The 16270-nt window shown below is 38.9% G+C and overlaps 1 protein-coding gene across 1 annotated transcript in view; it reads left to right on the plus strand.

Annotated features, from left to right (window-relative positions):
- The first annotated feature begins 1351 nt into the window (after positions 1–1351).
- The window catches only part of LOC139693585 (dipeptidase 1-like), a 127521-nt gene continuing 112602 nt past the window's right edge, over positions 1352–16270 (plus strand). Inside the window, exon 1 of the mRNA XM_071591798.1 lies at positions 1352–1721. Within this exon, the coding sequence (XP_071447899.1) occupies positions 1352–1721 (370 nt within the window). The remainder of the gene's footprint in view (positions 1722–16270) is intronic.

Consider the following 16270-nt stretch of genomic DNA (forward strand, 5'->3'; position numbering starts at 1 on the left):
CTCATCATAAAAGCAAGCAAAAATTCCATTCTAGTTGAATCAGAAAAGTAAATAGTACGGAATTGAAGAATCGTTGTCCTTGTTACAGCAAACTTAAAATTTATATCCCAGCAACTATCATTCTTTAAAAGTACTTTTAAAATGTACTTTCCTTGGTACAATTATGGTGCAAAAAAGTAGGTCACTTCATTGAAGAGTTCACTGTGGCATAACGACCCAAAATTCCTTTTAAACCGTTCATCGTCAATTTTGAGCGAATGTGGAAATGGCAACACGTCTGATAAAATAAAGTAACCATCTTTAAATGTTAAACATAAAGAAATATTCTCAAATGCGCTCGGGACACAGCACGAGTAGCATTTCGTTATTCCACAGCCGTGTTACTTTTCTCCCAGAACGCGGCGACTCCTCCCCGCGGTTTTGCTCCAATGAATAAAAAGCCACCATCTCATTTCAGGTGGTACTCAAAGGTAGCTCAAGATTTTCGATGAATCGCATTTAAAACAAATTCTTAGAGAGAAATGGCTTTGCCGAGCTCGCCATTTCTTGACTCTGAAATATAAGTTTTTTACTCCACCTCCTCTTGGGAATTAATTTTACCGACTAGAGATGATAAAAAAAAATAACAATGATAATCCTTCCCGCAAGTGGGTGAATATGGCATTGAGTGTGTGTATGCGTGTGGATTAAAGAGCGAAGCCTCCCCGGTGGAATGTTTCCCACCCCTCCTCGACCGCTACCGAAACCGTCCCCCGAGGTATAGAGCGGCGGGAACGAGGAGGGCGGGGGTGCGGCGAGAGGGCTTACGCTTCCGGAATAAATAGGTTTGGATGACTCCCAACCAGTGGTCCGCGGGTCCGACGCCGAGGGTCCCCGAAGGGTTTTCCTCCCGGCAATCGCACACCCGACCGCCGCCGTCATCATCATCGTCGCATCCCCGCGTGCCGCCTCCTCTCCGCGGCATCATCCCTTTCCCCCCCCCTCTCTCCCCCCTCTCCCTCCCCCACCGGAACATACGGTCCCAATGCCCACTGCGACTCTCTCCGCGAGCGAAAGGGAACCTAGTCCCCCATGAAGGTGTCGGGACATTACACAACGGGGAAGGGGGCCATGTGGCCGGGCGGGGTGTTAGGTGGTGGTTCATCGAAGGGGTGTTCTTGAGAGGTGAAGGGGACGAAGGGAGATGCTTGCGCGCATGTGTCCTCGCTTGTGTATGTGGGCGTGTGTGTTGTTTGTTGTCGTGTGCTCGCTTTTGATGTCCGCTAATCGAATTCCACAGAGGCCGCCCGGAGGACCAAGGCCAGCCAACGTGCGGTGCAACGGAGTGTCGGTGAGGGGAGGGGCGGGGCGGATGGGAGGGCCGGGTGGTGGGAGGCGGACGGCGACGAGGGGCGGCCTCGAGGTGGTGGCTGAGGGACGCGGTGGGGTGTGCGGGGGCGGAGGTGTGGTGGTGGTGACGGGTTCCGGGGGGCCGAGGGCAGGGGGTGCGGAGGAGCCTATGTTGGGGGTGTGCGGGGCGAGTGGTGGCGGGTGGGGTTGGGCGTGGGGCAGGAACAGGGGCAGGGAGGGCGGAGCGGGAGGCCCTTCTTCGGCGGGGACTACGGGGACGGCGGCGATCGTGGCGGGCTCCGTGAGCAGCAGTGCGGTGACGAGCAGCGGGGGCACGGCGGGAGACAGCACGGACAGCACGTCGCTGGATGAAGTCCGGGATCCCGACAAGGGTGAGTGAAAAGGAGGCCTTTTTTCCCCTCCACGAGCATGTCGAGCGACGCGGGACGGCGGGCAGTCCGAAAGTTCATTTGCATGTCCCACCGTATTTGGTGAATATTTGTATTAAAAAAACCTACTATACTATATTCCTGCGAAAGTAAAGTGTTTCATTCAAAAGGGAAACTTTTTTTAACGATTATCTTGCTACGACCATATTGTCAAGGCATAATGTAATAGATGCTGTCACAAATTCGTCTTTGAATCAAAACATTTATCCTAAGCCGAAATTTGACGGCTCAATTGATTCTGCTGACAATAGTGCTAATTATTCCTTATCACACCTGAATTGGCAGAAAAATCAAGTATTAACCGCGTTGGTTAATGTCATTACATTATAATTTTGTTGCGTCAGACTTTTTAATCAATACGGAAAAGGGCTTGAACCCTACTGTTTCTACTCACGAATGTATTCTAGCGTTTACCACGGGACTAAAATTTCAAAACATCTAACGTAAAAAGTACAGTGCGATATTTTTATCATGTGTCAAATTAGAAGACTTATTATAAACATAATATCCGGTAGATTAGGTTCTAATCTATGGTGATAATATTTGATATTAAGTGAAAACAAAAATTATTTGTCGATTTCTATTATGATTGGTATTTTATGGATCCCGAGTTATTTGAACGCAAATCATCGTTAGTTCTGGTATTTTTCACGATTGTTATTACTAATAGTGGAAGATGTAACACTGAATAATTGTGTTAGTTTAAGCTGAAATACTTATCGATGCTAGAAATGGATATAAAAAGTACTTGCAAGCCTTAGATTCTGGCAAGTCAATTCGGCGAGAACTTTTGAAAGTATTTTACTTAAGAAAAGTAGTATTCAAAGTTCCAGCACCGTTTCTCCTTCCTCGCTCTTTCAATTTGCACGTTCCCTTCGCTAATTTTCTTATTTTTGGCTTCTTGGTCCCAGTGGCACGATCTATTTCCTCTCATTGTTGCGCACCTCTTACTTCAGAAATTTCCCATCAAAAAACACAAAGAAAGATAGGAGTGGCCGAAGAGTGAAGCTTATATGGTAAGTGGCTGAGAAGGCGAAGAGATAAGGACGTAGAATAAAAAAAAATGTATTTAATGATTGAAAAAAAATTGTTGGGACATTCAAGAACGGCGGCTGGCGTTTGATGTCAGGGAGGTGCCCTTTCACCGGCAGCAGAGAGTCATGGGTCAAAGAAGGGGTCGCTCTCGGGCCTTATGCCCACCGTCCGTGAGTGTGACAACATTCTTTCTTTCCTCACGTTGAGTGATTATATTTAGGAAAAATGTGAACTTTGTATGTATACATACAAATACATGTGTGTACGGATATATATATATACTACCTTGATCAAAAAGTTCCCGGAATAACCACCGTGTGGCGCTCCCATCGTTCCGATTTGAGTTCTGTTTTTTTTGTTAAATTGGTACATCTGTTGTTGATATTCCCTTTAAATCTTAGTGTCATAACTTGACATTTGCAAAAGTTACGGTCGGTTTTCGGTATGTCCATCAGTGCTTCCTGCGATTTTTCCATTACTTCCTCTCGGCTGCTAAAACGCGTTCCCCGTAATGGTTTTTTAACTCGATTGAACAGAAAGAAGTCACAGGGAGCCAAATCAGGTGAATTCGGTGGCTGTTGGATGGTATTTGTTGCATTTTTCGTCAAAAAATTACGAATAATGATAGCACTGTGCGACGGTGCGTTATCATGGTGCAAAATCCACGAGTTTTCTGCCCACATTTCTGGTCTCTTTCGGCGAATTGCTTCACGCAAACGTCTCATAACGCCCAAATAATACTCTTTGTTTACTGTCTGGCCTTCTGGCAAAAATTCATGATGCACTACACCGTTGTAATCCATGAAAACCGTCAGCATTGCCTTCTTTTTTGACTGAAAACGACGTGGTTTTTTTGGTCTCGGCTCATTTGGTGAACGCCATTCACTTGCCTGATGTCTGGATTGCGTGTCGTACTCATAAACCCACGTCTCGTCTCCAGTAATGATCCTTTTGATGAATGTGGGATCGGATTCAGCCTCGCAAATCATGTCTTTTGCGACGTCAACACGGTCTCTTTTTTGCATGAAATTGAGGTCTCTTGGCACCAACTTTGCTGCTACACAACGGAAACCCAAATCATTAACCACAATGTCTTGGGCGGATCCATAGGCAATGTTCAAGTCCTCCGCTATTTCTCTGATGGTTAATTTGCGGTTATTGACCAACATTTCTTTTACTTTATCAATTTTTTCACCGACTTTCGATGTCGATGGTCTGCCACTGCGTTCATCATCTTCGATTGACTCACGACCACTTCTGAACCGCTCGTGCCACTGGTAAACGACCGTTTTTTTTAGAGAATCGTTGCCGAAACACTTTTCCAACATTTCCAACGTCCGTGCGCCACTAAATCCGTTTTTTACGCAAAATTTAATACAAGTTCGTTGTTGCAAATTTAAATCCATTTCTGAAATTGTAAAAAATCGCCAACACACACAGAGATAGATGTACTCTTGGCTACGTAACTTTTGCAAATGTCAAGTTATGACACTAAGATTTAAAGGGAATATCAACAACAGATGTACCAATTTAACAAAAAAAACAGAACTCAAATCGGAACGATGGGAGCGCCACACGGTGGTTATTCCGGGAACTTTTTGTTCAAGGTAGTATATATATATATCACGATTGTAAAGAATAACTCACACGAGCGGCACAATAATGGGCTGACACAATACAACACAAATAGAAAAGAATAGACACATTTAAAAGAACATTCACACGGTAAATTATTCGAGCTTTCGGCCCTCTCAGAGGCCTTCTTGAAATCTCTCTTGAAGAAGGCCTCTGAGAGGGCCGAAAGCTCGAACAATTTACCGTGTGAGTGTTCTTTTAAATGTGTCTATTCTTTTCTATTTGTGTTATATTGTGTCAGCCCATTATATATAAATATATATATATATATATATATATATATATACATACAGTGTGTGTATGTATATATATATGTTAGTGTGCGTGTGTGTATATATATATACACACGCACTCGGAAACATGCGTTAACTACTTTACATTGTAACTTTCGTCAGTTTTGCCGAGTCGAGATACGCACATCGTTACCATATATACGTATGCACACGCATATGCTAACGATGTGTGGATCTACAAACTAAAAGTTACAAGTGCTACAATATAAAATGGTTTTTTGTGTGGCACATGAAAAACGCAGGCAATTAAAAATAGAAAAATGGGGACTCGTTGCCTTTTTAAAATTTTTCGGTAACACGAGCGCCTCCAGCAAGTAGGTGGGAATTACGGCGACGTAGGATGGACAGGTGGGAAGGGAAGTATTTTGGAAGGGGAGGGGAAAGGGTTGGAAGAGCAGTGGAATACATTTTTGGTGGAAGAAAGATGATAGTGGAACTTTAAAGTACTCAATGCGTGATTAATCTGTTGCTTTAAATTGAAGCAGCTGTCCGTGTAAGGAAGGTGAAAGACGATTGAATCGTAGCAACTGCCAACAGTTTTCTTTCGGCAGTAAGCGTAAGCGTGGAACTGGGAAAAGAATGGAATTGGACGTGAGATTAAGGGTGGTGATTGTTTCTAGCAATATTTAGGGGTGTGATAAAACAAATAAGGGGACCGAATTTTATGATGGGGGAGATATTTGGCACCGTAGGCGGTTAGGCACATAGGGATTGGGTATTTGAGTTGATACGATGAAAATATTTTTCTATGCAAATATGGCATTTTGTATCTCGCACTTTGGCGAGAAGTTGGTGAAATTTTGTGAGCTCTTGGGATTTCAAGAAGTGTCGGGTAGCTTCACGTACCCATGAAACGTTGGTGGCACACTTTAAAGTGACAGGAACTCTCTTGATTTTGTGTCTGCGTTCTTTACTCTATTCTCTATTATCACTGGCAGAAATTAGGCCTCCTGTCTAGGTTGCCAAATCTATCACTATCCCATAAATAATCCTCGCCATCCTTATATTGTTATTTTTCGTTGTTTTTATGTAATTCAACATTTAATCAGGAATTATTTGTATTTTATTATTTTGATGACTTGGGAATTTTAAATCATCCAGTTGTTTTTATGTTCAAGAAGCAAATGAAATTGAGTTTCTGCTTTAAAAAATGGAGGACGTTCGGAGCGCATATGACGAGAAAACTATTCCTCATGTCAAATGAAAATAAACTGAGCTACATAAATAATAGCATTGTAACTCACTTTTTTGCATTAAAGCCAAGGACTCAAAATTTAATAGCATTGGTAAATCTACAACTTGTATTTTTTTCTTTTATCCATATTTAATTATTAGTAATGGAATTACAAATATTTAATGAGGATAGTTATTTCATCATATTTTATTTTTTCCCTATAGACAAAAAATATTTTGGGTCATGAAAATAACTTTTGGGGGAATGCCATTGCGAGGTGCGAAAGGATTGGCTACCTAAAATTCTAAATTGTAATTTGTTTTAAATTTATGGGTATCGAAAAGATATATATCCTTTTATGACGTTCATACCTAAATGTACAACAGTTATTGTGTGCACGAAAGTAAGTATCAATTAAGAAAATCCAAATCTTTTGCCAAAATTAATTACGATTCGTCTGCTTATTATATAATATATTTGTCTTTGTCCACTTATTCCACACTTATGACCCTTTTTTTTTGACAATACTCGTTAACTACGCTGGAGAACAGAAGCGGTGAAAGAGTCATTTATTGTCGCTAGCTAATTCCCTCGATATCCTCGCCCTCAATGGAGTTGTTGCGAATTTCATCTGTTGAAATTGCGCCAATCTGTCAAGTGTCTAGCAAACGAAGGGTTAAAGGGATATTGATCCAGTGTGATAAAAAAATAATGTCATTTCTAATTAATGGGTAGGAATAAGTGAAATCGGATTTGATATCCTTCCGTACGAACGAGAGTGATCATAAGAAGTGTGATGTGTGACGTAAGTGAATGAAAGTATCATGGTAATTTTAAGAGGATTTGTTTTCTCTGGGGAATGAGGAATCCGAGTAATACATAAATGGCTCACTGTTGAACGGAAGATCAAAGGTCGTCAATTTAATAAACGTTGATGGTAGAAATCAAAACTGCCTACTGATAGGTATGAGAGGATTCGGGCCAATTGGAGCCTGCGCCGGATATGATTTGAGAATAACAGGAAATGGATTATAAGGTGTGAGCTCAGCTAGCCTTAAATTTATAACGCATACGAGATTTCTGAAAACCAATATGTGGCTGAGTGGTCTTTCAAATTTCCATTAGCCTTGATAATAGCTTTGGGAATGATAGCGATTTTGGGATGAAATTTCCGGTCAGAGAATTTCGTGAACCTTTTCTCCAATGGGATTAAGGTATTTGTAGAGGAGAGTTGAATTGAATAATTTCGATAAATTGTTGAAAACCGATAAAAGAACCATCAGTACAGATATTCAAAGATAAAATTAATATGGCACAGTTTTACCTTCCCAACATATTTTCACCCTCTTACGAGTATAGACACCAGGGTCCTTGAAGATTAGCAGGTCTCATCAATTATTATTTTCTTCTTCTAGGCTTCCGAGAATCCCAAAGTTACTATTCCATAGTATATAATTGGGCTTTTGGCGTGATTACGGATGGGACTCATACGTCTCTTGCTCTGAAAGCTCTTGGTATTAATTAATTACCTATTACTAACCGATGCGTTTTAATATTTAGAAGATATTGCTTTTCTCAATTAAATTTGCCTCACTCTTTTAAACAAATCTCTTCTTGAGACGAGGTATTAGTTTCGTGACCGTTGTTATGCCAGGTCAAATATAAAAGATGATAAACGAGGCCATCCTACGTGATGCTAATTTGAAAATTTTGTAATCTATTGCAAGGCTTATGGGAATCATTTAAATAGTTAACCTTGGTTATTGACTGATAAGGTAGGTGATAATGCAAACTTATTTCAGGGTTTATGACACTTGTGGCATGATTGTTGAAAAATCTTTTGCTTTGAAAAAGTGTAGGCACAAAAAGATGTATTTATACTTTGGTTACTTTTATAATTTATAAGGATGGACCAAAATCCGTTGAAATGAAAATAAAAATTGGAAGAAAATCTTAAATTCTTGCGGCCCAAGACCTGGAAAGGCAAATTTTGCTCTAAAGACAATTATAAAATAGTATATAAAAATATAGTAGAAATAATTTTTCTATTAACTCATAACATATTACCATCGAGTATTTTCTGTCGTGCTATTGATTTAAAAAAAAATAGAATCCATCTCTTCTCGCGCGATTACAATATTCAGATTCATGGATACCTATCCCGAAACTTAACGACTGTATAGCTCATTCCCATAAAATTCTTATTCCCCTATCAGCTGAGAAAAGTAAAGATTATACTTTGAAACTACACTTTTCGTACTCTATTCTTTATTCGCTATGCATCGCTTAATGTACGAGACGACCAACTCTGCCACTGTCCTGAACAAAATTCTGCGCTCCTTCATGAAAATCGCTAAAAACCAGGTATCATAGGAATAAAATGTCTGCAATGCAGCAGGAGGTAGGAGATTGCTAAGTAATAGGATGAAAGCTTCCTGGTTTTGGGAAAGAATTCTCTGATAGTAACGAATATGCAACAGTCTCCTAGACTTCCGTCTCACGCTTGTGAGGGTAAAGGGAAGCGTTAAAAGGCAGGTGCGTATCTACCCTTCCCTCTTTCGCTCATTGCTCTTTTCAAATATTCATCCGCGTCCCACCTGGCCGTGATAAACCGGAGGACAAAGGGCGCATAATCTAAGCCATGTGCCGCTCTCTTGACGTGCCTATGACTAACTGCCCGGCGCCCTTCTCTCGGCTGCTTTTTGTTTCATCCCGGCGCCACATCCGATGCTTGCCGCTTTAACTTTCCATTATTCATCCCCCCATGTCGACCAAAATAAATGTACCGGGGTTGAATTCCAGACTGAATTTTCTCCCTCCCGCCCTTCGCTCCCCCTATTACTCTCCCTTTGTCACTCTGTCTCCCACCGATTTCTCGCTGATGTTCCGTAACGGACTCGAGTCGCTTCGCAGCTGTTTCGCGTCGGACTAGTTTCCAAAAGGAGTCTTTCGGTTCCTTTTTGGCTATTTTAATGTGCATGTGCCCCCATATAACCCTATCCCTTTGATTGAATTAGTCTAATGGGATTATTTCGGGTGAAAATTTTGGTTGAATTCAGGTTTTAGACCGTCCCTGTGTAGGGAAGAGAACTCACGTATGATCTTGCACTCGGAATCATTTTATCTCGCGATTCCAGCTGTTGATGAATTATCTTATTTTATTAATTCCTTAGTTACCATCAAACAAGGAACGTTTGCATCTCCTACTTCTCACTCAAAGTTTGAACTTCATTTTTTTACATACTCATAGAAAAATATATGAAATTACATGCTATCCTTATATTTATTTTTTCTTTCACTGCCACCATTATTCTAACTTGAACCAGCCTATGAATATAAAATTTAATATCTACAATTTTTTTGATATATCTGCAATTTGACGTAAAACCTTTGCAAAAACACTTATGCATTATGTATATATTTTTCACTTTCTTTTGAATCACTAACATGTGTTTGGCTATTTTTTTATTGAATAATCCAAATACTATGAGCTGTCTAAGTATGCGTACGGAAGAGGCTTGGCGGAATGCGTCATGTGTTGTTTGTTGGCGCTTTTTCACTGAAGGGTTTTCTAATTATAGTAGATGATCCGAAAAAATAGCAACAGACAGCGCAGATTTCCTTATCTCTGATGAATTATAAGGCCTGCTTTCCGAGCGGTGACCCATGATCTGTTCCACTTCGACCGGGTTTTTTGCCTCGTAGTTCGGCGTTCCGATTTCCATTTAGAATCGTGAAAAAGGCCTCATAGTGAAAAATCGACATCGCTGTCAATCAAATGGAAATAAAAAAACCGCTGAGGAGGGCGTATAGAGATGAGTGCGTGTTTATTAAAACATCCTGTCCGTGGAATGTGTGCTTTTACTCACCCCTCGGTGCTCTTTAATGTGTAATTGTCAGACTTTAGTAAATATTTACTCTCTGTGAAGATTTGTAGCATAGCAGCCTTCGTCTTAGGAGGCTCTTTAGATGTTAGATCATAAAAGCCCCTTGTTTTCTTTCCTTGCATACCCATTTTTATGCGTACATAGTATCTTTTAATCAATATGTATTGTAAAATACTGCAAACACACTTGGAGCTTCACACACGATTACTCCTGGATAACACCTTCCAATTAAATTAATCTTTAGTTCATTTTGTTGCAAATCTAGGTTAAGTCGGCTCAGAAAACAAATCCGCTGAGGCACTGCTACGTGATATTTTCTTCTACCTGTCTCTATAGTGCTTTTAGTTCTTGGTACCTAGCTTAAAAAATTAAATTCTTTCCTGTGAATTTCACCTCTTTTGCATGATTGTAGCAAATAACGGAATGCCTTCCTCTGAAGTTAATTTAGACTGTTTCTTCTCAAAAGAAATACCCGTTTCGTTCATATTATATTTTCTTAAAACACTCTTAATAAAAAGTATGTCTTTAATTTATTGCTTCGGTTAATTTCGCCAAGAGTTTTCGTTTGTTTTACATTTTTTATTTGTTATAATCTTTCGAGTATTACGAGTTAAATTTTTCAAACTATTCACTTTGTCCTAAGTTATCTTGAATGCAGACGGGACAAAATTTTCTCTCAGGAAAATTTTGACGCTTAATTTTTTTATTTCCCCGCTCTAAACCATAAATATACTTCCTACATGTAAGTCCCTCAGCCTTGTGTCAAAATTTGCGGTCGCTTCCGGGTTCGTCTACCTTGATCATGACATTTTAAGGGCGGAATATATGGAGAAAACCGATTGCAATACCGTTTCAGTAAAACGTATAAGCAATGAAATTCCAGTAATTCTCACCGTAACTTTGGGAGTATGGACAAATGTGACAGCGTACTAGGAGATCCTATTTTTTTTACCTAGGTGTTTTTTTTAGTGTTCCCGTTTTTGATTGTTAGTGACCTGAATTTTATTCACTGCGGAAATTCGAGTCGGCTTGACTCGGTTCCCGATATTTTTCAGCCTTTAGCGCTCCTCTCACTGCCCCATTTTTCTCCCCATGGGGGAAAAAGAAAACTTGTGTTATCAACCTCAGTGGATCCCAAAAGGATGAAGGGGGATAAGGATCAGGAGGGGAGCGGGTATCGGAAGGGAAGCGACCATCAGCAGCGTTCGGAATGGAAGGCCTCACGTGCGCAGGCCCCGGAGATAAGAATTACCATTCGATCTCAACTTCGGCCTTACTTTATGCCGATTGCCGCAGCATCTCCGTTTGATATCAAACGGGCGGCGTTGGGAGGGCACGCATTACGAGTCAGATGGAACCTTGAATATCTACGGCACTCTCTGCAATGTGTGTTTGTTTACTGGGGATTTTCTTGCCAATGCTATCAGGCTCCCGTACTCCCTGGGGAAGTCTTCTTTCTCGAGATATACTAAAAGTTGAGGGAGGATTTTTTTCCGAACTGCATTCAAATATTACTTGATATGACAAAAACGTCTGTTCCAAGCCGATTTTTCAATGGGATATTTATTTTCGTGAATTCAAAATTTCACCTAAAGCCTGCATATATCTCTTCGTAAGCAAAAAATACACGGTGAAAGGGTTTTAGAAAACCTCCCCTTTAATAGTTTGTCGAATACAAATTCATTTTACTAAAATCTTTTTAAAGGACTATATAAATGTTATTTGTTCAAATTGTCTGTTAAAACCAATTGATATTAAATAGTTCAGTTGCTTAAATGAAATTGTATAGTATTGAAAATGTATCGTATGAACTTATAAGTTATACATTTTTGCATCATAAGCAGAAGTACATTGCATACCTTTTCTTTGGTATGTCAAATGCTTTTAATATTTTGTGTTATTCTTTTGCTAACCATTTTCGGTTACATTAATTTTTTCGGTAATGTTTAATTATTTTTTATCTTAGCTCTACTTTACCTGTCTTACAAAAGTATCTTCAAATTTATTTCCTAAACAGAGGTGTGGAAGCCCAATGGGTAGATCTGACGCACTGACGAGAGAGTTAAAAACTCAATTTCAGATTATTACCCTGTACCCAGAGATAATCTCAAGTTTTAAAATATTTTGAAAACCACGGGCAACACAAGGATATTTTGAAAAGGACTTTGTTAGCATTCGAACTCCTGAAAATATCCCCGATGCCAGCCCATTGTATTATTATCGCGGCAATAAATCCTACCTCTATCAAATACTATTCTAAAAATCAACTATTCGTAGTTCTAGCAACTATTATTATATACCTTCCCTATGTTTGCGATAGCTTTTTCTTCGTCCTTCACTGTAGGGGAATTGTCGTTCTTTTCTAATCACTCTGAAATATTCATTTCCCTCACCATTGTACCTTTTTAATTTGTAGCCAAGAGTTGATTGATCTCGGCAGCTGAAATTGCGTTTAACCTTCCACTGAATGGCTCACACTTCAGCCTAAAAATATGATTTCAGATCTTGAATATCGATGTGTAAACCTGAAAGTTTCTCGCGAGATACGTCTAGAAAGTCTAGCAGACATTCACCACGATTCAGGATAGTTAGGCACATAAAGAGGAATCAGACAGGTTCATGAATATCACATTATATATTATGTTTATATATACATATATTCTTCTTTTATATGCCAGCTGTGCGTAATATTTTCCAGTTGCTACCATTCACAGCGTTTATCTAACTTCAGACTAGAGAACTAAAGTCGGTACGTGACACTACGCTGTAATTGAAAATTCAAAGTTCGACCAAGGAACCATTCGGACTCTTTCCACTCCCGAGTTGATATTTCCTAAGAGCCCCAAGTTCTCAGTTGTGCGTGGTTGCGATCTTTTGTTCAAATGTCGACCTCGACTCAAACGAAAGCTAAGGTGATTCATGCCTTTAGCGGCTGCCGGGACCGCGATAGGTTACTTTCTTTGTGCTAAGACTTGCTACCTGTCGCAACATGGAGTTCTCAGTTGATCCTATCCTTCTCTCCTTAGTAAATCCCGCAAAGATATCCGGAGAATTCACAGCTCTTTGCAAGTAAGATAAGAGTGTAATGTGCTTAATCTCACGCGTCAAATCAAGGGTCAAAGATTGTGGTTGAAATTTAAAATTTTTAGAAAAAATGTCCTGAAACATGACTCACAATGTGCTAACTCAATTTCATTTAGGCGCAGCTTTTACAATTACAATAGAAGTGCTTTAAAAAGTTTCAAACATTAATTTTTTCAATATTCAATATAGGATAATGCTCTAAAGTTAAATTGTATGTCTTTGTATTTCCAAAATGTAACATAACATTTTAAAGTTCGTTCTTCGTCTCCGTATGGGAAATTTGTGGAAAATTATTATACCATTCTCATCAATGTATATATGATAAATAATTGCACTAATGAAATTAATTGTAGTTTTAGTGTCATGAATTCATAAATTTTTAGACTTAAAGACGTAAATTCAATACATTGTTTACTTCCGTGTCTTACTTTCCAAGTAAAAATATTTTTATGAATATGAGTGTGTTTATCTATATGTAATATAACTAAATAAAGTAGTGAGATTTGAACGCAAATTCGGTGGCATGGCTCTAATGAGTGCACCTAAATCATATTTTCCTCTTATTACATATTTAAAAAAAAAGATTGAGTGGGTTTTATGCGGTAGGCATATTATATAAACGTAAAGCAATAAAAGTATGTATAATACTATAGCATACCACTAAATCTCTATATTGCGTAGTCACTGTGTGACCAATGTGAGAGCTTCATTTTGTTCTGCGTGGTCCGGCAAAATTCAATATCCCGATAAATAATTCGCGTACTGAGTTAATCCATTTCCAAAAGTGAATTTCACCTACTTCAATTTTTCTCGTTCTCCTAATTCAGAACTGGATAACTCGGAATTTTTATAAATGCAGTCAGAAAATTCCGACATTTTATATAAATTAACATATAAAGTGAAACTTTATTCCAGTATTAATAAATCGGCCTAAATTTAATATTAAACGCAGGAGCGCCAGATGGAAACATTTCTCAGGTTACAGTAGATTTTGTGAGAATTTCGAAATGGATGTCATCATTTCGGATTTTATATTTTTGCCACGAGATTTTTGGTTCAGGACCGCTCAGGAAAAACGCGTTTTCAATATTTTAATTTATTTAAATGGGCGAATAACAGATTTTTCTGGACAATATATGCGAATCTCTAATCCATATTAAATCCTGTGATGGAGAAAAAAAATTTAAAAGAAATCAAATGGTACAAATCCTGAAATTTCTTAAGACTAAATTGTACATTGACAGCCCTTATAATGGAGATACTACGTATATTACATGCATATGTTCAGTCTTTAAAATTTTTGATCCAGTGCAACAAGGTTTTTGTCGGAAATATTTAATTTTAATATTAATTAATACTAAACTTAAAAAAAAATAATAAAATTACAATTTAGCTTCAAAAGCGTGGTTTTTGGAATTGAAGTGACTTTTTCTCTAGGAATTTCTCTTTTAATCCTATAAAATTCTAAACTTTCACCAAACCTGCCCTGATGATTCAGTTGGATGTTTTTGTTTATTTCGCCCGGGATTTATTTTGTATTAACTAGGCTTTATTCTAACCTTCCAATACCCTATAAATACAGTAATTGAAAAAATATGACATTTAATTTACATGGCTATTTCGACTGTAGATAACATTAAAGGATATTTTCACCCATGTGCGGTTTAGACACGAAACTGATTCCTGGCCGTCGTTAATCTTTGTACTTACGTCCTGCTCTAGCGTAAATTCACAAATACCGGCATTAGTGGTAATACTGGGTTCATAATCGCACGCATAACTCTTTCTCTGTTGAATAAAAACTCATTCCTCCTGGAGGTTTCGGCTGGTTGCGAAGATTTAAAAAAATAAAACGTCATTTTGTCGCACAGTAGAGTTTGTTACAAAACCATTTGCGCCGTGGAACACTTATTTTTCGTTAATAGCCTCCGGTTTCCACTGTGCATATTCTTTGGTTCGACATTGTGCCCCTTTTTGTAACGGTATTCTCCAATCGTTATCCCCCGGCGTGTGGGAAGAAAGGAAGGTGAAGGCGGTGACAATGCCCACAGTCCTGATTATGAAACCTTCTAAAGGCTGTGTCGTTAACTTCTCGTAAGCCATTAAAAAGAGACCGTGCTGCATACTCCGCTTCGCTCTCAACACCTCACGCCATCTTTCTTCTTCCTCTATTCCTTTTTTCGCCTCCCTCTCTCCCATGCGAGGATCTCTCGCCTCGAGCGAGCCGAGTTCATCAATCAACCCTCCAGTCGCCAGGAACTCGTCTCAGGGATTAGATCTCCTGGTTTTAAAAACTAGGAGGGGAAGAGGAGAGACCTCGTGCGTCAGATCCCTCACCATTTTTTTCGTCTCGTTTGTTTCATTTTTTTTGCTATTCGGATGGCCTTTTGCCTCGGGCGTGTTTTCAAATAACGCGCGGAATAAAAAAGAGGTCCAGGCGTCGCCGGCAGTGAGACCGTGGGTATGCGACATTCGCCCGTGCACATGCTTCGAGCAGTCTCCATCCGAAGGTGATCCGTACACAGCCCGCACGTACACTCGAAAATTCTGGCGAGTACCTCGTTCATAATTAATTATCCTGTCATCCCAATCTGTTGAGCGAATCCAGGACTCCATTGCGTGTCTGTCACAATACAATCGATGGGCTTAGATGGCTGTATCCCTTTGGAGCTATTTCGGTTTCTGAAAAGTTCTTTAAACATTTCGCTATCTTTACTGTCACTTATTAGTGCTTAAAAGTTTTTGGAATCGTGGATAAAAAGAACATTCTACCTGTTTCACATTCCCCGAGTACAATATCTGTATATATTATTTAAACACTCCAAGAAAGCTAACATACGATAACCGCAACTACGCCTGAATTAATAGGAAAAAAGTTCGTGAATTAGTTTATTATGATTAATTGATATTTAAAGCTGTAGTCTTTAAAACAATGACATTTATTTTAATTTGGATATTACTTATAAAGAATCCTAACTGAGTCAAAAATACAAGCCAAAACTTATTTATCATCAGGTATGAGGCTTCAGTCTGTTGAAATATATCATCATAGAAGATATTCAAAAACCGTATACTGCAATTTCCACATATTTATTTAACCTTCGCTCGGTTATTTCGAGATTTTGTCATTCTATGCTGCAGCAAAACGCGGTAGGGTCAAATAAATTGTACATTTGGGGATTAAAGTGCACGTTTCTTTTTATACTGTTGTCAAGATGAACAGTTGAAATACATTTTCATTGAATGATTAGCTGTATTTTCTATGAAACCATTACTATTTTTTGTTTTATTCGTAAATATTTTTCTTGGGCACACCTTACAATGATTAATGTTATTTTTTCGGTATATATGTAAAAAATTATGTGAATATATTCAAAATATCGC

The sequence above is a fragment of the Hetaerina americana genome, unplaced genomic scaffold (assembly GCF_022747635.1).
Source record: "Hetaerina americana unplaced genomic scaffold, ioHetAmer1.1.p SCAF_5, whole genome shotgun sequence".
NCBI lineage: Eukaryota > Metazoa > Arthropoda > Insecta > Odonata > Calopterygidae > Hetaerina > Hetaerina americana.